The 20,973-nt window shown below is 44.4% G+C and overlaps 1 protein-coding gene across 4 annotated transcripts in view; it reads right to left on the minus strand.

Moving 5' to 3' along the window:
• DRC11 (dynein regulatory complex subunit 11) overlaps positions 1-20,973 on the minus strand; it is a 98,103-nt gene that overhangs the window by 45,974 nt on the left and 31,156 nt on the right. For all 4 annotated transcript variants that reach the window (XM_088167532.1, XM_088167534.1, XM_088167533.1 and 1 more), the window contains exon 7: positions 1,581-1,665. In XM_088167532.1, coding sequence (XP_088023658.1) covers positions 1,581-1,665 — 85 coding nt within the window. The remainder of the gene's footprint in view (positions 1-1,580; positions 1,666-20,973) is intronic.

Genomic DNA, 20,973 nt, shown 5'->3' on the forward strand with positions numbered 1-20,973 from the left:
TGTGGAGATCTTTTAAAGCTGTGACACACATTCTGCTGGCTAAAAAGGGAGAAAAAAAACCAGGCTTCTAAACTGGTGAAAATCAGATAATTGCTAGTGAAAATTTGTTAGGAAAATAGAGGAAGGTTTTTTCCCAGGGTGCAGGGGAAACTAGCAGTAAAACAACCTCTCCAGACTTTTGGCTTCCATTTTTTCATGCAAAGAAAGAACAGACGCTCAGGAAAGGCAACAAAACTGAAAAAAAGCTGAAGGTGGGAATTGAAAGCTGGGAGCATGACAGGAAGGTTAAATCCATTTCTCCAGAATCTACCTCCATATCCAGAATAATTCCTTCTGGTGTTTTCTTCCTGAGCTGTGTTAATCCTTGATGGTAGCAATAAGCCCCACTGGCTGCCTGGCTCCTGGCTGCTCCCAGCAGCCAACAAAGACTTCTGGACTCTGGCACGTGTTTCTGCTTTAGGGGCTGAAATCTTTACCAGGGGTTTCCCTCCCTCTGTCTGCCTGAACAGCAGAGCCCAGCAGGGTTTAGCCCCTGGACTTGGCTAAAACCAGGAGCAGCCCCAAACCCAAAGTTTTAGTGGGGCACAGGCAGCTGTTTGCAGCAGTTTTGCTGTATTTTTAGCAAAGTTAGCTCATGGTTAATGCTGGGCTTAGCCTGCCCTTACATCCCCCCAAACCACACATAGACTGCTGTGTACCCCAGGCTCCTCCCTGTGATCCCAGGGAGGACTGGATCCAAAACTCCCCATCCCTGGAAGCATTCAAGGCCAGCCTGGATGGGGCTCTGGGCAACCTGGGCTAGTGGAAGGTGCCAGGCTGGCTGCAATGAGATGATTTTTACCTCGTTTCCAATACAAACCTTTCTGTAATTCTATAAAAAATCCTCTAAACCATGCAACAATCTTAGGGGTGGAGCTTTCAGGATCACAGAATTCAGGTTTTGATCTCTTAGTTTTCCTAGCCCAGCACACTGGCTCACTCAGGGGCCAAATCCTGCTTCCTGTTTTCCCCCAACAGACTCATTATCCCACTTGGCTGATCGGGATGGGTGGAAAAGGCTCCAAGTGCCAACCACTGCCTTCAGCTGGGCTTAATCACTTTCCCTGCATGATACTCAGACGATCAGAGGACGAGATTATCAGCCACTTCCATTAGCCAGAGAAATCAAGAGGGGGAAAAACAACCGAGTTCACTACCACACACAAGATAAACTGAGATACTTCCTTTGCTGGGATGTTAAATTTGCTTAATGAGCCTTGGCAATAAATCAAGGTTTAGCCCTGCCTGCATAAGAAACTCCTCACTGCTGCTGTTCTCTACTTCTTTTCCATCACCTGAGCACCTTCAGTCGTGATTAAGTGGCTGCACAGCCTGAAAGGGAACAGATTTCGGTACCTGATTGGAAACACCCTGGGAAAAAACCGAACACATTCACTTGCAACAAAAAGATTTTAACCATAAGGTTCTTGAAGAACTACAGCCACTGTTAGGGAAAATTGCTACTTAAATAAGCAGACATGTTTTGTGGCAAATCCTTCTCCAGCATCATGACATTTTTTTCATTAGAAGAGGGACAGTACCTGCTCTGGATGTTTTTCAATAAATATAGCTTTGGAACCGCCTGTCTTCTCAGGGGGATAGTCAGGAAACCTGCCCGTGATATGTCTGTGGGAGAAACAAAAGTGGAAGAGGAATTAAAATTCATCATGTTTCACCTGGCTGATAAAGATGTTAGATAGTGGGGAAGCTTCTTATGGCAGTGTTTTTTGTCCTGTAAATTAACTGAGACAGTTACCAACCTGTGTCTCTTATCCTATAGCCCAACAAAAACTGCAAATTCTTAAGGAAATTCCTAGGACTGCAGATTCCTTCCTAGCTGAGAGATGTAGATTAAATTGTTTATACCTGGAAGTGCCCAAGGCCAGGTTGAACAGGGCTAGGAGCAATCTGGGATAGTGGAAGGTGTCCCTGCTCTTGGCAGGGGGTGGAATGGGATGAGCTTTTAGGTCCCTTTCAACCCAAACCATTCTGGGCATGGTTATTATGTTATTTTACTTTATTTTATGTTCATAGTCCTACTCTCTACTTTCAACATCCAGCTTCTATTTTTTTTTTTTTTTTTTTTTTTTTTTTTTTTTTTTTTTTTTTTTTTTTTTTTGAGAAAAGTTATTTTGCTTAGATCAGGATTTAATCTCTAAGTTCCAGACTGCATTTCCATGTCAGGATTACCACTCCTAAATTTCCAATAGATTTTGATGGTGATGGAAGTTGGGAAGGGGTGATGAGTGACTTTGTGGAAAGGTTTCATGGATAACACAGGGAGCTTTCAGAAAGGGATTAAAAGATACTATAAAAAATGTTATTAAATAATAACTTTATCCCAAAGGCCATTTATACTGATAACACCCTTTAACTTCTTTTCCTTTTGTTGCTTGGTGGAATATATCTATAAGATTTTGTTTGTTTGGTAACATCAGGAAGATTTTTCTGTTCCAAAGAAAATTCTGACAGTGCAGAAAAAACCCTTGTGCTACTTTCAAACAGCACAGTTATGTTTCCTCTAAATGAAATTAAATTTCCCTAGAGAAGAAAATAAAGGTCAACACTATTCCTAAAAATGTTTTCACATTTTTAAAAACAAGTGGTACCTTCAGGGACCTTCTTAAGCTGCTGTTAAGCTGCAGGCTCAGTTTTAAGCTGAGATTCTTGGAACAGAGCATCTGTCCTGTTTCTGTAGCACCACGTGTAGGGTTGGGATCTCTTGCTGGTATTAATGCACCACCATTTAGACAGAATCAACAAACATTCATCTGTGCTTGGGAGCTATGACTTGTTCAACAGTTACAAGTTCTGTATGCAAACAGATCGCTGGTCACTGCATTCCCAGAAAACAGCCTGCATCAACAGTGTTAGTGTGTTTTCAAAAATCCATTAAGAATGGGATTTTGGCCTCAAAACCCTGCATGATCTATTATTCAATGCTAGCTCGTGTTCTATTTTTTAGAGGCAGCCAGAAAATAGCTTAGTTTTATGTTAAACATAACCTTAAATGCTGCTACAAGTCTGGTTACAGTAAAAAACTTACCAAAATCTGTTATTGAGGCTGTTGCTACTTCAGTGCCAGCTGGGAGGAAGGAAAGGCAAATGCACTGTGGGTGAAGAATCAGCTGGGAGCCCACTGAACATGACACCAGGGCTAGCTTCCAATACTTAGTAATGTTGCATTTGGTATTTTTGCTCCCTTTTCCAGTTTTAAACCATTTACAGCTCTTGGAGATGGCAGGGGGTTGGAATGAAAATATTTTTAAGGTTCCCTCCGAACCAAACCATTCTGTATATTTACTTTTGGCTATGTATGATGAGAATATCTGAGTGCTGTAGAAATTCTACAATATTCTGAAATTGGGAAGGTTTTTCTGGTTTATAATCTGTGTTTTTTATGTGATTCTCCTCGGAGCTGGTGCAGTTGTTTGGGGTGATGTGGCTCCTCTCATCTCTTTTGGTAGCAACTTCAGCAGGTGCTTGTGTCAAAAAATGAGGTGAGGAGAAGACAATGCCCATCTTTCCATGGAAGGAGAGTCAGGCAGTTACTAAGCAGTCAGGGCTAACTGGGATTTTCTGGTTGAGGGCAGTGCAGGATGTGATTTTCCATGGTCACCAGTGACCTGAGAGCACAGTGTATCAAACATTTTGATGTTCTAATTCTTCCAGGGCATCTGGTTTTGTCTTCAGTGTATCTGTTGCTGTCTGATGGTCTGGAAGCAGCACTTTTAAATCTTATTTCCCTACCCACCCTCTTGTGGGTTTTCCTCTTTCTCTTCTGGGTTGAAATGACCACAGCTTCAATCTTGTAATGCCTGGGAATTCGCACGCGTGAGCCCAATAGGCAAATTCCTCCCTTTATGAAACCCTCCGAGTTCAGAGGTTAAACCAGGGATTCATTTGGCCTGTAAATCTGCCCAGAAAAATGCAGCCATTCATCTTCCTGGTCAAAAGTCCACTTTAAACATCATGAATCTCAATTTTCATTCCCCCTTCACTTTCTGGCAGCGTTCTACTCTGAGCCATCGCAATGGGTTGTCTCATGCATTTGCCTTAGGAAGTTAATTTGGATTCAACTGGACCTAAATTCTTTAGTTTGCAGTTGGAAACACCAGGATAAAATGAGCAGCCAGAGAAGCTGTGGCTGGCCCCCATCCCTGCAAGTGCCCCAGGCCAGCTTGGATGGGGCTTGGAGTGACCTGGTATAGTGGAAGATGTGGGGTGGAACTAAACGATCTTCAAAGTCCCTTCTTACCGAAACCACTCTAGAATTTAAAATTCTTATATCTTTGTGCCATCAGATAAGCTGCACATCATCTAGGGCTGAAGAACGTCCCACCAGTTGTGTCCCATGAATAGCTCCTGAATTAGGAAGAGGTCCCAAACATTGTGATTTTGAGCTTGTGTCACAATAATATTTATTCAAATAATTTTTAACTGCCTTCCCCTTTTGAAACTTCCTAGAAACACTGAAGTATTCATGATTAGAGGTAATAATAGGGTAAGAAAATGAACCCAGATGATGCAAGAAGTTGATCCCAACTGGAGCCCCAGCAGGCTGCTTTGTTTTGTGGGAAGTGTGAATGGGAGCTTTGTGGTGGGAATCCTCCCTGGTTCCACTGTTGATGGGGAGAGGAGAACGTAAAAAGGCTTAAGCTCTTGATAACAGAAGCATTAGAGTGTGTAATATATTTGAAAGACATGGTACATGTCAGAGACACCTAGATCTGAGTCAGAACTCTGTGAATCTGTTACTTATTACTGTCTCAGCATTTGCAAGGGGAAAAAAAATCCAATTGTACTTTTCCAGTGTCTCATAAAAATGTGTAAATGCAAGAAGTGGAAGAAGCAAGTCTTATTTTCAGTGTGATTGCTTCAGTGGAAGCTCTGACAATGTGTTAAGCACTGCAAGCAAAAGCAGAAGCGAATTGTCCTGGATTTCTTAGGGAGGATGCAGTTCTAGTAAAAGCAATTGCCTAAAGGAACAAATGAAGTTTAAAAATCACATGGTGGGACTGGACTCAGTGGCTGAACTGAAGTAAACAAGGTGAGAAGGAAGGACAGGCCTGGGAAGAAACCTCCTCCTTGTGACACAAACCTCAGCAGCAGCCTGGGGAGGCCCTCAGAGCCTCAGGAGCCCAAAGCCTGCAGGCAGGGAGCCGAGCATCGGTCCTGTGAGTGACTTGCTCCCTTTCCCTGGCACTGAACAGCAGCCTCTGCTTAGGAGCTGTGATTGCACTGCTGCAAATAAAATGAGGAGTGCTGGAGTCACAGCAGGCAAAAAGATCCTTCTTTGGATCAGAGCCACTGCTTTAATACAACTGCTCAAGGTTTCTGTGCTGAGGAGGATGCTGTTGAAGAAGGGACCTTTAGAAACTGTGGTATGTGAGAAATCTATTATTTTTCTGGAAAGCAGTGAAATCCTGTCAACGGAAGCAAAGCATGGGTTTGGAAAGCAGCTTTACAGAAAAGCCATCTAATTGGGATGAATGGGAGTCCTAAATCTAAATCAAAGCAGCTCAAGTGGAAGAGTAAAGGGATGAACAAGGATGGAGGGGTGAAAAGATACAATCTTGCACTCCCAGCTGAAAAATAAAAGGATGTGATGAGGTTTTTGTGCTGTTTCTCAAATTACATTATGTTCTCTGGTTCACTGTTACTGCTCCAAACCTATTCCTCTTACAGTAACTCAGACCTGTCAAGTGTAATTGAAAAAGAACGATCTTTTATGGTCTGCAGTGCAAATCCTTTTGTCTCAGATCTGTAGCAAAGAGTTCTGGCTCTTCTGGGCTCAATATTTGTACAGCACAAACCCCACATAAATGTCCAAGTTTTAACTAGGTTCAAATGGTTCTGTAATGTTTCCAAATCACCACCAGACACAAGTCGGTGTGACTGGCAGGCTCTGCTCAGCCCTGAATGCTGTGGCACCTCCATTCTCACCTGTAGAATAAATTCTTTATCTGGAGATGACCCTGCATTGTGCTTGTCTCATCTGCTGCTTCCTCCCTTCCTCGTTTCAGGAGCTTCAAATTTTTAAAAGTGTTTTCTCTCTATTCCACATTGCTCAGGCATGGTTACAGTTAGAGCTAAATGCTAAATACGGCTTTTGATTTATGAGAACACACCATTGATTTAAACATTTTGTCTGGTAATAGACTCAACAAGTTCCTACCTACTCTGTTCTCTGGCGTGGCTTTACATGTGTTATTCTTTCTTTTTGGCTATGGCTTCTCCAGCTAATTGCATAAAAGGCCTTGTCAGGAAAAATAAATTGTTCTTTGGAGGAACAAGAGTGCTTAACTCTTCTCAGGGGAAGAAAGGATGTGGGCTGTGTGCAGAAGAGGAGGCATGAATGATGGTGCAAGCTCTGAGAAGAGGGACAGAGGGGTGTTCTGTGCAGAAAAGGGACACAAATGAAGAATGGGGAGCTCTTTAAAGAAACAAAATCCTCATCAGTTTTGTAGTTTTTGCCTATTTCTGTAATCCCACCTGATACGGATTCTCTCAGACTGCTTAAATAGCAGCGCTGGTTTATTTTAGGTGTCTTTGCTGTGGTGCTTTTCTGTTTTTGCTTTTGAGTGTGTGCTCCCTTTAGCTCTTTGAAAATCACTTCCAGAAAAAATAGCCTGGGCAAATACAGAATTACTCATAAAGCAATATTGATTTCCATGGGCTTCTTATCATCTTTAATGAGTTTGGACACAGACACATTACAACTGATGTTTTATCTCAGGTCCTGATCCTCCCAGTGTTTGCTTGTATGTGTGGTTGTTATGCATGGAAGCATTTCAGTGGAGAGTAATTGGAGGATCAGAAACTTTATTGTTCTGCATAAATATTCAGCTTTGAAAATTGAAGATCAAGTGTTGTGAGGCCAACAATGTGCAAGGAAAAGTATTCCCATGGAGGAATGAGGACGCAAGGTTTGTGGGGAAAGGTGATATCCTTTATTATAGTAACTATCATAATTAGAATGGTCTTTTGAGTCCCCAGTGCCTGCCTTAGATCTGAAATGGGAGAAGAGAACTTCAAAGCCAAGTAATAGTTGGGAACAGTTGTTGGAGGGGACAGATCTAAATGAGGAATGTGGTAATTCTCCCTGATAGTTTTATTACATGTGGTGTTACTGGCCAGGAAAGGTAGACCTTTGGCTGACCCAGTGCAGTTGTTCATAAGCTGCTTGAGTTCTTACAGCAAAAGAGTCTGTTCTGCTTTGTCATGAAGGCATTACCTTTCCGAGGATCCTTCTGCTCTTTCAGGGATAGCAGTAAGTAATTAGTGTGATGGAAAAATGGGAATCTCTGTTCCCCTTCAGGTGGGCTGGAAGGTTCTGCCAGGACTCCTGATTATTCTGATTCCTGCTGTAAAAACCAGGAGGGAAAAGGATTTTTAAATTTTTTTTTCCCCTTCAAAATTCTGACAAATCATTCCTGGTTTAAAATGGCAATAGGTTTTTCTCCTTGAGATAATTGGAGGCATGGGTGGTAGCACTGCAAATTACTCCGAGGTTTTTGAATGGGAATAAAAGGCAGCTTGGGCATGAATAATGGCAAGGAAAACCAAAGTGACTTATTCTTCCAATATTAGCCCAAGTTAAAAGAAAACTTGCTATAATCAGATGAAAAGTTTTGTAATATTGACACTCATGAAACGTTCTGGTGCTCTGATATTGCGTGTCCCTCCACACACTGAAAAAATGTTGCCCAAAGTCTTCTCAGAGCTCACATTTGAATTAACTGAGGACTGGGGAAAAAACAGATTCTGGCTGATACAACTGAACTGCTTTGCAAGAGCTGGTACTAACTAAGCTGTGCTGAAGGCTCAGACAAACCTAGAGGACACTAAATGTACCCACCACAGCATGGGAAGATTAAAGGGACTGGAAAGCAGATCCCTGGAAGGTTTTCGGCTTGACTCCTGCAGTGCAGAACAGCCTCGGGCAGAGCTGCTGGTAATGCTGATGCAAGCTGTGGAATAACACTGAAAGCATCTCCTGATGGATCTGAGGACACCTGGATGTGCCATCCCTGCCCCTGGAGGGAAAACTGACATCCAGCCCTGCCCCCATGTTTGGTTTTCCAGGTCTGAAGTTCCTTGAGTGCGTTTCCTTCTCTCGTGGAGCTGTTGATCCTGTGCTCATCAGAGCTGCATTCCTCCAGGGACTGTCTCCAAGGGTGAAGGACTGCTCTCCCTCTTCCCAGTCTGGCTGTCCCCGGGCTCGTTTCCAGTGTCAGCTTCCTGCTGCTTGTCTCCAGCCTTTCAAGGAATGCAGAGAGCAGGGTGAGTCCTTCCTGAGGAGGCAGAGCTGCTTTCAGGGACTGCTCCAGGGCTGGGGGCCTTGGCTGACGGAATAATGAGCACTCCCATTAAACTCTCATCTGGTTTGATTTTCTCATATCTCTCCATTCTCTTCAGAGTAAGGTCAGAAATACAGAAGCTGGCTCAAAGAAACACGAGGTCAAATTCCCCCTGCATTTAGTGAATTCCTTACCTTTGGTCAGCTTACCCTGCCAGCATAGAACACCCAATCCTGGCTCAAATTTGGCAGAATTTCCAGTGCTCAGCATTAAACTTAAGAGACTGAAACAATTATGGGCAGTTTTAAGCAATATTACTTTAACCCAGACTAGAAGCTTTGCGAGAATAGTTTTCCTGCAGAGTCAGCCAGAGGGAATCAAGAGTACTTTATTAACACAATATGAATCCTGTAAAGAGGAAAATAAAGCATGCCATTTTTTTCTAGCAAGGCCAGCCAAAAGAAATAACTTGCCCTCCAACATCACAAGTTTCTTTGGGATTTGGAGTGAAACGGAGTATAAGAGAGCATTTTGTTTTATGGGATTTGTTTATGAGAAATTCGAGCAATTGTTTTTGCTTCTTAGGAGTCAAGGTGGACCAAAATGCATCTCCACAGGAGGGGAAGAAGGCTCTAACCTGGCTGCTTTACACTGCTTTGCCATGGCCCATCACTTAACACTGAAGATAATGCAGTGCTCTTGGGGCATGTCAGTCTCCTTGTGTGTGCTGTGCAGCACGGACACCCTTTATATCTGCCTGGAAAATGGGGAATGGGAGCCTGGAATGAGCAGAGAAGCTTGGATCCACCCTTTTTTTCAATACTAGAATAGGCAGTACATGTAGGAGCAATATGGTGATTAGACAACCCTGCTTGTGGGTAAATTATGTGATTTTCATTAATGTCATTTTTCCAGTGTGATGAAGATGGATGGATCCGAGGTGACATCAGACACATTTCAGTAGCTCTGTCTCTGCCTTACACCTGTGCTATCAGTGTAGAAATACAGCCCAGGCTGGCATCACTCATTTTCTGCCTCCCTGAGCTAAAAATGCTCTTCAGCCACTGTGTCATGTCCCACTCATGAATCACTGTGCCCCTTACCTGCTGCCTGACCACAATTTAATTTGAGGAGTTTCTAAAGGACAGAGTGTGACCAAGTTCGTCAGGCATTGCAATACTGCTTGGGAGAGTGGCTTGAGAACCCATTTAAAACTGGAATCACTATTTGCAGCTGAGACTGAACTGCCTTGAAAAGCACTTGTGTTGCAGCAGGAAAACAGGTCAGTGGGAAAGGAGAAGCTGAAAATGGTGCATTTCAAAGTTTTTAAGCATGTAACCAGACAGTCTTTCACTGCTCAGAATCCCAGAATGGGTCAGATTGGAATGGACCACAGTGAGGGTCTGGTCCAACCTCCCTACTCCAGCAGGGTCATCCCAGAGCACAGGTCACAGGATTGTGTCCAGATGACTCTGGAATATCCCCAGCGAGGGAGACTCCACACCCTCTCTGGACACTTGGTCACTGCACAGGGAGGAAGTTCTGCCTCCTGTTCAGGTGCAGCTCCTGGGCATCAGCATCTGCCTGTTCCTCGTGTCCCATTGCTGGGCCCCATGGAGCAGAACCTGGTCCATGCTCTGGCACCCAACCTTTGGATATTTAGACACATTACAGAGGTCCCCTCTTGAGGAGCCCCAGCTCCCTCAGCCTTTTCTCCTCAGAGATGCTCCACTCCGTTCATCACCTCTGCAGCCTCTGCTGGACCCCTCCAGGAGCTTCTTGTCCTGAGGAGCCCAGAAGTGGGCACAGCACTCCAGAGGTGAGCAGAGCAGAGCAGAGGGGCAGGATCCCCCCTGACCTGCTGGGAATGCTCTTCCTGATGCACCCCAGGATCCCACTGACCTTCTTGTCCCCTAGGGAACACTCGTAGCTCAGGGACAGCTTCTTGTCCACTTCAAGAGAGCTGGTTCTCTGTGCTTTATGTGAAAGCATAAATGAACTATTTAATGATAAATCTGAGGCAATTTCATGCAGATGAAAGCAGTCACAGTGCTTGATTTTTCCATGTTAATCTCAATTGGCTAGTGCGGCCTTATTGGAATAAATCCCCCATCAGATATACACAGAATGTAAAACCAGTGAGAATGTTGCAGAATCCATCTATGAAATTAGAGATATTTACACTCCTGGTCAAATGCTAATAACCAAAGAGCTCACTAGAAAGAAAAACGATTTAGAACCTCCACTTTGGTATTTAAAAAGTGTGGGAAAAGACAAGGAGAAACATTCCAGATGAGCTCAGCTCTAAGCCAGGCATGGTATTAAGAGCAGCCATTTATCAGGAGTTTGAGCTCAAAACCCCCGTCATCTCTGCAGTCCAAGAAACACACTGTAATGCCTGGAGATGCCAAGTTCCTTAACTCTCACCTTTTTAGTTTTAGGAGAGAAAAAATTGGAGTGTTCTAGTCCTGTACGTGTTTGGTGTGTCTCTGGTGCATGATCTATAGTCTCCCAAAATTGGCTGCAGTTGTGCAGACTGATAGACTTGAATACCTTTTGCCTCTCCAAATGACTGAATCCTTCTACATGTTACTCAGCAGGATGCACTCAGATTTAATAAAAAATAAGCATAAAGTGCAGCTTTTTTATTACTATTAATTTAAATGATGGCTTAATAATGTACTTGTAAATAATTTCTTTGGTAGATTGGGTCGGTGCTGCTGAGAGTTGCTGGCAACGTGGTAAAGAGGCTGGAGAACCAGGGATATAAGGGATATTCTCTGGGAATTTGGAGCCGGAGCCTGCTCTTGGAAGAAGCAGAGAGCCCAACCACAGGTAATTTCCCCAAAGTGGTGGAACAGGCAAGGTGGGTGGGAAGTGCAGCTGGGAGGAGAGCCCTGCAGGGCAGCTTTGCTCCATCTTAGGGCTCTTTTGTGTCGTTTTCCAGGCCTGGAGATGTGACTGTGTTGCTTCACAGGCCTCTCCAGAGGATCAGTTGTCTGGCATGGCCTTATTGCAGGACAGCAGAGCTCCCTGGGGTACAGGATGGGAGGATTTGCCTGGGACAGGAAGGGAATGAGGCACACACGTGGGAGAGCAGCAATCAGCCGCTCCCCCCTTTGCTCCCGCTCATTCCCAGGCTTCCCAAACTGCCAGCCTTGCCACAGACAGGAACAAAGCCACGTGCTAAATGTGGTTTCCCAGGAGGGGATGGAGGTGGAAGGATATTTTGGACATAGAGTTACCCCTCTCCAGCATCTCTGAGAGCTGAGCCCGTGATGGGAAGCACATGTAAGCAACAGCACAGCTCCAATTCTGGAATTTGCTCCTTTGGAACAATTGTGTTTTGACTTGGAATACTTTGAGCACTCTTGCAGCTACACAGACTGCAGCCTTTCGCTTACAACCATGCCTTAAACCAGCATCTTCAGAATTGGTTGCTGGATTAGAGATGCTGTCCAAAAAAAAAAAAAAAAATCTCGGAAGGGCTCTTTTCCCTGTGTGATGAGGAACACAAAGCAAGAGAGTAAACTTCCTTTCCAAGCCACCAAAGGATTACTGAGTCAGTAAGGGGCTCTGGGAAGAGACAAGGGAGTACTTGAACAGATTTCAGGGCCAGGCAGTTTCCTGCTATTCCATAAATGTCTCAGGAAATACTGAACCAGCTCTTTTATGGTTCTACACCCTTTGCTCAAGTCATGGAATCAAGGGTTGGAGGGACCTTGAAGTTCATCTCATTCCATACCCTGGGTAGGGACACCTTCCCCTATCCCAGGTTGTTCCAAGCCCTGGCCAGTCTGGCCTTGAACACTCCCAGGGATGGGGAAATTCAAACACATTTGTATTTGGCACAAGATCTTACTAATTTAGTTTTTATTACTCTTGATATAGTTATTTTGTACAAGTAGCCCCTAAGAAGAACCACCTAAACTCCCTTATACCCTATGAATTGTCTTTTATTCAGCCTAGGATGATCCTAAGGCTGCCTGACACAGCACACACACCATAATAGCTGGGTGTTTTTAGAGTAAATGATTATAAATAATTAGAATTTCTGTTGTCTCTGCACAAGACTGAAATGCAGCATGACTTAAAAGCCCTGGACTCTGACCTGGATAATAAAAACAACCTGCTTGATGGAGTCTGACTAATCTCCCCCACACTGAAATTGCCAGTAAAACTGAAACACATTGGCTCTGGAAGGAATGGATGAGACTCAGGTTTCAGGCAAGTTCTTGCTCTGCCCACAGAAATAGTCATCAAACCTTTTCAGCCTTGAATCCAAGTACAGGATTTGGATAGAGTGGCTTTAATGTGAATTTTGTCCTGGGAAGAGCTTCCCTAGGTGCTTACCAACCCACACTGCCCACCTAACAAAGCAGCAGCCTAGTGCTCTCAAGGGAAATAATCAAATTTAAAAATAAAAGCTTTGTCTCAGGTGCCTTTGCCATTATTTCCCAGCCCTGGGATTGCAATCAGTGTTCTGCTGTCACCTACAGCCTGTTCCAGCTACTCCACCATGGAGATCTTGAGGTTTAGGGGACAACCTGCTCCTGTTGCCTGTGTCCTTCTTCCCCCTCAGCTCCTCCTCGTTCAATTTGCAGTGTAAGCCTGGAATTTTCTCTGCTAGATGGTGCAAGCCTCCTGGAATTCACTTGGAATTCAGCACTTCAGGAACTTGTCAGCAGCTTGCTAAATAATCCTGTTGGCACCTTGAAGCCAGAGTGCCCTGAATCAGCTTTATACTCCATCAGACATTCCACTGCTGTGGTCCCCAGGGTGCAAACTTGGAAAAACCCCCTGCCAGTGAAAAGAGGGAAACAACCAGATTTCAGAATTAAGCATATCTTTCTTCTCTTGGGAGAAAGAGTAACAGGCTGTCATCCACAGCCACATTCCCAGCCATAACTTGATTCCTTCATCTTCTCCAAGTCAAATCCAGCCTCTTGGCAATCAAGTATTTTTTAATATATTCACCTGAAGTTGCTGCCATAGACATTTGTGAACTGCTCTTTTGTCTTTTCCTTGGAAACACTTCATATTTTCTGTCAGTCTTTGGTCCTAACTGTGCCTATTTATCAAAATGGTAACTCATGGGGTTTTTTTTCCCCAGTTTTATGCCTCTTTCATGCCTTCTCTTCTGATTCTGCCTCTCCAGCTCCTCATGACTGCTTCTGCTATCCCTTTGCTCTGCTTGTGTCAATCTATGCCACGGTTCTTTTTTGCCCCACTTACCTTCTTTCTTCTTTGCATTCTACAGAGCCAAGGCTGAAAATGTCTTTTCCACCTCCTCTGCTTGCTTCTCCAAAGAGATCCATCTGTGGAGCAAGGGCTGTAGCTTGGGAGCCACTGCTCTGTGCTTTGCTTTCGTTTTTATTCTTCCTAGTTCTGAGCTTTTTCTTCGTCTTTCTCTTCCCAGAATATCCATTAAACACCTCTCCTCTGCCAGACACTGGCTCTTCAGTGCTTCTACCAGGCACCAGTGGGACTCCTGGCTCTTTTTTCTTTCTCTGTTTCTTGTTTCTGTATCCCAGCAGATCTCTGCTTGTTGGAAATGGGGAAGTGGAGAAAATTGGTTCTTCCTCCTGCTCTGTATTAACTTGCTGGAGAAGACACCTCTCCCTGCACACTGGAGTGAAATAATAGCTGGGCTGGGTCTCTTCCCCTTCTCCTTGGGATTCCTTCCTTCCTTCCTTCCTTCCTTCCTTCCTTCCTTCCTTCCTTCCTTCCTTCCTTCCTTCCTTCCTTCCTTCCTTCCTTCCTTCCTTCCTTCCTTCCTTCCTTCCTTCCTTCCTTCCTTCCTTCCTTCCTTCCTTCCTTCCTTCCTTCCTTCCTTCCTTCCTTCCTTCCTTCCTTCCTTCCTTCCTTCCTTCCTTCCTTCCTTCCTTCCTTCCTTCCTTCCTTCCTTCCTTCCTTCCTTCCTTCCTTCCTTCCTTCCTTCCTTCCTCCCTCCCTCCCTCCCTCCCTCCCTCCCTCCCTTCCTCCCTCCCTTCCTCCCTCCCTTCCTCCCTCCCTTCCTTCCTCCCTCATTGATTAGGTCCACACTCTGCTGGTTAAACCAAGAACAGATCAGATGGCAGAGCAGGCTCCCCTGGGCCAAGCCTAGTAGGCATCTAGCTGGATTCCTGAAAGAGAAACCAGCTCCAAGGTGAACATCAGGCCCCAGTTATCAGTTTTAAACACCCTACTGCTCTGTTCCTGCCTTCAAAAACCCAGCCTGCTGTGTTAGGACTCTGCTTGAGAAAGGAATAGAGGAGGACAGCAAGTTAACACACCAACTGAATGGGCACAGCCTGCAGGATTTTACAGGGGAAAAAAAAAAAAGCCCAATCCTGCCTTTCAGACATGTAGAGCTGTATTCCAACAAGCTGCTGGCAAGTGTGAGTCCCTGGGTGTCACTGATGTTTGTGTCTGTGCGAGTATCTATGACAACAAATAAACCTAATGTTTGGGAAGTGTCCTTGGGAATCTCAGTGGGGGGGCTGCTGCATTAGGTCGGGAGCACTTTGCATTTTCAGACTTTTAATTCCTAACTATTATGGAGATGGGTATGAAGTGCTTTAGGAAAATGAACTAATTAGTTACCAGATTTTACTTTTCTTGTGTTCAAATGGGCCAGCTCAGACTAATGCTATTTGCTTTAGCTGATTCCAGACTTTGGGATGTATAAAGGAGGGAATATTTTTAGGAGCTTTAATTCTAAGCAGGAGGCTTAGCCTCAAGGTCAGTGGTATGTGGGTATCTGTGGGTCACTTGCAGCCATTTGAAGAAGGTAGAAAAGGGAATCCAGCCTCAATTTGTTGTAATGGTCAGTTTTGCTTCTAGAGTGCTACCAATCAAAAATTGAGAAGCCTGGAGTTATCCTACAGAGCAATGGTCAGGATGGGCAGGTCTGAAAGAATGGATTAATATAGTTAAAGGCATAATAATTATCCAAATAAATGAAGATGTCTAATTGGACCCATCTTTTTGCTCACATGGTTTAGAACAAGGAGTTTTATCTTTCTCTTTGGTCCTTGTGCCTTTTGGAACAGAAATATCTCTGCCATCCCTGTAAAAACTCACACAGGCAGGGGACAACCTTGCCTTTGGTCTACAGCTGAAAACTACAGAGACAGAAACTGGGGCAGGAATGGAGTGGGGAAGAGGTAAAGCCTTTTTGGACAAGTGATTTGGGAGCAAGCAGGTTGAGGAGAAAAGTGGAGGAGAAGAACCTGGTCTGTAGAAGAACCGTGCTCGTTGTGCCTTTGCTGATGTGAGGCTGTTGAGATCTGAATGAGCTTTTGATGTTGCTTCTGCATAATTTGTGTGCAAGCATGGTGAGAGGTGTGTAGTGCAAATCCTGCCTGATGGAGAGGTGAGTATCAGCTCACAAATGCTTGAAGTTCTGAGCATTCCTGCAAAAGATGCTGAGGACAAACGCCATCACAGGCAGAAAGCCCAAAGTGCCACGGCACTGAAATGTTTTTTCCCTGATTTTGCATTGGTGAACTGCTTGGAGAAACAGACTCAGTGAGTCTGCCTGGCTGTAACAGACTTGAAAAAGGCTCAAAACCAACAATGTCTTATTCTGTGAATCCCCTTGGAAGTCAATGGGAGTCTGCTTAGAATGAGGACAATTAAATAACATCAGAATCTGACCCTTTTGTCAGTGCATGCAAAATGTCTCAGGGAAAGGAGAGATCAGTCAGGGAAGATCCCTAAGGACTTTATGATCTGAGATACCTGAGTGTCATCACTTGAGTGAAAGGAATCACAGTGTTTGGAAAGCTGGTGAAGATGTGCTTATGAGCAGCATTGGTGAACTTGGTGATTAAATCAAGAGTTCAGGAGCATGAGTTGCTATGCTGAAAACCCCTTGGGGAGCTCGATTTGCACCTGTGATGTTTTAAAAATCTTCTTTTCATTCCTTAGAAATTTGGATAGTTGAATGAGCAAAATTCAGGATTGCAAAGAGCCCTTTGCATGTGTTTTCAATCACTGCACAGAGGTGGCAATCATAAATCGAACTGTCAAACTGGAAAGACAACGTATCTCAGAGTTTGTGATGATTCAGAAAGCAGAACTGGTGATCTTATCAGTGCCTCTCTGGAGGTGTGACACCAGGGTTCAAGTGGCCTTGCTGTTTCAGATACCTGCCACCGAGATTTATCTGTGTGTGGGAAACAGATGAATCCTGCTGGTGCTCCCCAAAGCCATGGAGCCGCCTCCATTAATGTCAGCACACTCATAAATTCCGAGCTTGCACTGAAGGAGGCACTGCACAGAAGCTTCCAGAGGTGTCCCCTGCCTCCTGTAAATCCATGGACACCCAGTAAAGTAGATTAACTGCAGGTGGACTTCATAACAGCTGTCCCTCCTTTGGAATTAGAGGGGTTCACACTTCTAAAAAGATGACAGCCTGGTGTTCCTATAAACAAGAAAGGCCTGAAGGTGTTTTTTGTTGTTGTTTTATTTTAAATGGCTTTCAGGTTAGGTAGTTCATTCCAGTCGATGGGAAAACAGGTTGCAGAGCTGTTGGCTCCACTCCCCCATCATAAACAAACAATTCTCTTGTTTCTGATAACTTATTTTGCCTCTATTAAAGGAACCCAGTGGGTTATTTGCTTTGGTTCACTCCTCCCATGAGCCAGTGGTGCATTTGCATTCCATTCCCTTGCTCCCTCCAGCCCTGAAGATGCCTGCCAAAATTAGTCAACAGATAACTACTCAGTGGAAGCTTTTAAGAACGTGCTAGGAAAGGCTTGAACATTACCCATTAATGTTTACAGCTCCTAATTATGTTAATTAATCAGCCTTGGAGGTTGTCTCAGCAGGGAGCCCAAAGGCAGGATTTCAGTTCCCACAGATGTACTCTAAGTCACTGCCATGGCTGCTTGCAGCGAGGAGCTCAGCACGCTCTGCCTGCCAGGATATTTATGCTGGGTCCCAGACAGGCTTTGCTGGGTTGTTCCTGCTGGATTTTGAAACTCCCAGCATCTGGGAGCAGGCTCAGCTGTGTTCAGGGAGAAGGATGTTAAATGGAAGCTGTCCCTGCAGCCTTTTGGGAGGGGAGAGAGGCACTCAGAGAGCACTCTGCACCAGCACTGATTGTTGGGATACAGAGATTACTGCCTTGGCAAAACCTGGGATTGCTGGCTCTGTCAGAGGTGAAACTACTGATAGAAAAAAAAAAAAAAAACAACCCCAGACATTGTCTCTTCTAGTAATGCCTCTTTACTTTTGCAGGAAGACCAAGTGTTTGGGCAGAGGACAACCCAGGTTGTGCCATCCTCTTTCAGAGCTTCATTTCCATAATTCAGAGCTTGTCTTCACTCTCCTGAGGAAGATTTGGATAAGAGACACAACCCTGCAGAGGGATTCAGAAGGAGAATCTCCTTGTTTAGTGCTATTCCCAGGAGAATTTTGTTCGTGTAAACTGCACAAAGTACAAGAGGGCAGGTGAAGAGATATTCAACTCCAGGTGAGGACAGGAGAAAATACAGTGCAGGTACAGATCTCTTTCTAATTTAGTGCAGCTCACCTTCATCTGGTGGAATTAGCAGAAAACCACTTATTTGTCCCCATATCCTGATTTTTACCACGAGCTCATAGCTGCTCCTAGCTGGTAACTTCTGCTCCTGAGTGGCATGTCACCTGCAAGTGGATGTGTGGGAATCCTATCTTGATGACAGAGAAAACAAGTAATGACAATTTTCATCAGGTGAAAAGAGAATGGTTCTTCACCCACCTGCAGATGGCTCTTGTGGACAGCAACTCCTCTCTGTGATGAATATCAAGTGCCAAATACCAAAGAGACATTTTTTGGGTACAGCAGGACTGCCCCTGCAGGATGGCAGAGAAGAAGAGACTGGTATTTCCAGATGGACAGGGCATTGTGTGGAGGGAGGCCTGTGATCAAGGGGCTGGTGATGTCTCTGGCTGTGTTCCAAGGATCTTCAGGCTGGCATTTCTCTTGGACAACTGTCTGCTGGAGTGGCTCATGGCAACAAACCTGGTTTTTAAGCAATTTTCCCTTCAGCTGTTCCATGAGTGGCTGCCATATTGTGTGGAGGCTGCAGTCCATGCTCCTGGGTTGCCTGGAAAGCACTGCTGGCAGGTTGAGGTGAGCCAGATGGGACTGGAAAGCAACGTGAGCCTGGATGGATTCAGAGCTGCGATTCCTCGCAGCCAGAGCAGAGGGGGTGCTGCTGAAGGCACTGCTGAGATGCCATCCCTCTCTGCCCTGTTGGCCAGGCTTCACTGCTGATGGACTGCCTGGCAGCTTCACCACTGACTCCAGAAAAAGCAGAGTGGATTTGTGAGAAAGCAAAGTGAAGTGTGAAACGTGATACGGGTAGTGCCTGACACAAATGAACACATTCCCTGTTCTGTGGAGTTTCAGTGCAAAAACCTCTCTCCATTCATCTCCCTCCTGCCTCCCCCTTCCCCATCCCCTGCTGCCCAGGGAGCCCCAGGAACGGGAATATTGGCAGTAAACTCAGCTCCACAAAACAGGCTGGGGAAAAAAAGAGAAACATAACACCATCACTTCCTATTTCTTTCTCTTTCCCTCTGCATCAAAGCCCAGGCTGACTGTTAGGAATGTTCAAAATGAATAAATAAAGCACAGGAACCCCCTCACCCCTGCTTCAGGAGTCTCATTCACTCACCATGAAGCTTGGCCAATTCCTTTTCTGACAGTACTCGAGTCAGCAGGCAGAGCAAGAAGATCATTCAAAGCTAATCAGTAAAGTGTAAACCTATTATGAAAGCACATTTACCCCTCGCTGCCTCCTCCCTCCCGAAAACCCATCCCCAAATCTGTGGGAATAACACACAGCCTCCATAAAAGTTGCTATTACTTAGATCCCCTGTTATTAGGTCAGTGATGCCACTGATGAAATGCTCCCCAGAGGTCTGAGCAGTGGCAGATAAATCCTGCAAGAAATTCATGGAGTAATTTGTTACAGCTCGAGGGCATGAGGCACATCACAGCAGAGCCTGTGCATGAGGCTCTCCCCTGTGATTCTGGAGGCCATCTCTCGTAATAAGAACCTCATCTTGATTTCTCGTCCTTTGTATTGATTTCTGTCAGAAAAGACTTGTCTTAGACAAAGATACTGCTGTATTTCTCTGCATAATAAAGGGATCCTTCTCCCCTTTTCTGCCCACCCTTTTTTGAAATTCATTTTAGGGATTACTCTAACAAGACTCGTTATTTGGGAACTGGTTTATTCACAGTGGATAAAGAGTTGAGAAGATGATAACTGGCTTTGCATATTCAGTGCAAAACCTTAAATGTGAAGTTACAGAAGAATGGGTTTGGTTTGGAACAGTAAAGAAAATTGAAGCTAAAACCTCAGCCCTGCTATATTTTAATATGAAAGTCTGTTATTAATTGAATGGATGTGTGAGACTCAAGTGATTACCATCCAGACTCAGATCTATATAATCATAGCAACTGCTAATTTTGGATCATTTGCACTCCTGCTCTATGAATTCTCTTGGGAAAAAAAAAAAAAAAAGAAGGGCAGGTCTGTAGGTAAACTGCATGATGCTTCTTGACAAAGCTTTCAAAAAATAAAAATATTATTTTTCTTTTCTAGTATGACTGGACAAGGTCACATGGAAATCTGGAAGGCTTTATGTGAATAATTTTCAAGCCAAAAAAGAGCAGCTCCACAGAAGTCAACCCAGGTAAACTGATGGTAAGGCTGAAAAATGCAATGCTACATCAAAATTATTTTATCAGCTCTGCAGTAGGACTGATATAAGCAACTGGAACAATTTGATTTAGTCTATTTCTTTGGGTTTTGTTTTCCTTGGCTTTTTTATAACCTCTCTTCCTAAGAAGCTGATTTGGGTCTTGAAATGACAGTAGCTGTTCCCTTGTGCAATGAAAGCGATAAATATTTACAGCAGTTCTTACAAGTTGAGAAATTTAATATGTGCTCATTGCTTTTGTAATCTAACAGTAACTGTGCTGAAAGACAATACCTGCTAATTGTATTTTCTATCACAGTCTTTTCAGAATGAAGGATAAAATATGGAAGTTTGGGTTTACTTTCTACTCCATACAGCAAAATTTATTCAAAAGAATCTCTGTTCCCCTTTATCTGTTTATTTAATAGACTGTGGAAAATGGCAAACTCTGTCGAAAAGCCTAGTTGAAGAATAATTTATAAGCTACATTTAGCTGTTGATCTCACAGACTGGCTTAGGGGAGAGCCAAAATATATCCTGGCAGGTAATAACTAATGCAGATCTTGACACTTCAGACCTGGCTCTCTTTTGAGCAGGACACAGCTCCCAGTTCTCTGGCAGGAAAGCCTGGCTCTGCAGGACATACACACTCTCCCCTTGTGAGGAAATATGCTGATCTTTTTGTTGTTTTTAAAGCTATTTTGGATGCCAGTGAATGTGTTTGTGGGGAAGTGATTGTGGTCACTTAGACAGAGCCTGCTGTGAAGAGCAGGACTGCAGGCAGCTCGCTCTGATTCCTCTCTGCTCTGTAAATCCCTGCCTCACTCAGCCAGATTGAAATGAACTCCAGCACTGGGCCATGTCCAGCCTGTGCTGGAGCTGATGGCAGCTCTCCCACTGCCTTCACTGGGGGCACAATTTCATCTGCTAAATCACCAAAAGAGCT

The sequence above is a fragment of the Sturnus vulgaris genome, chromosome 7 (genome assembly GCF_052056855.1).
Source record: "Sturnus vulgaris isolate bStuVul1 chromosome 7, bStuVul1.hap1, whole genome shotgun sequence".
Taxonomy (NCBI): Eukaryota; Metazoa; Chordata; class Aves; order Passeriformes; family Sturnidae; genus Sturnus; species Sturnus vulgaris.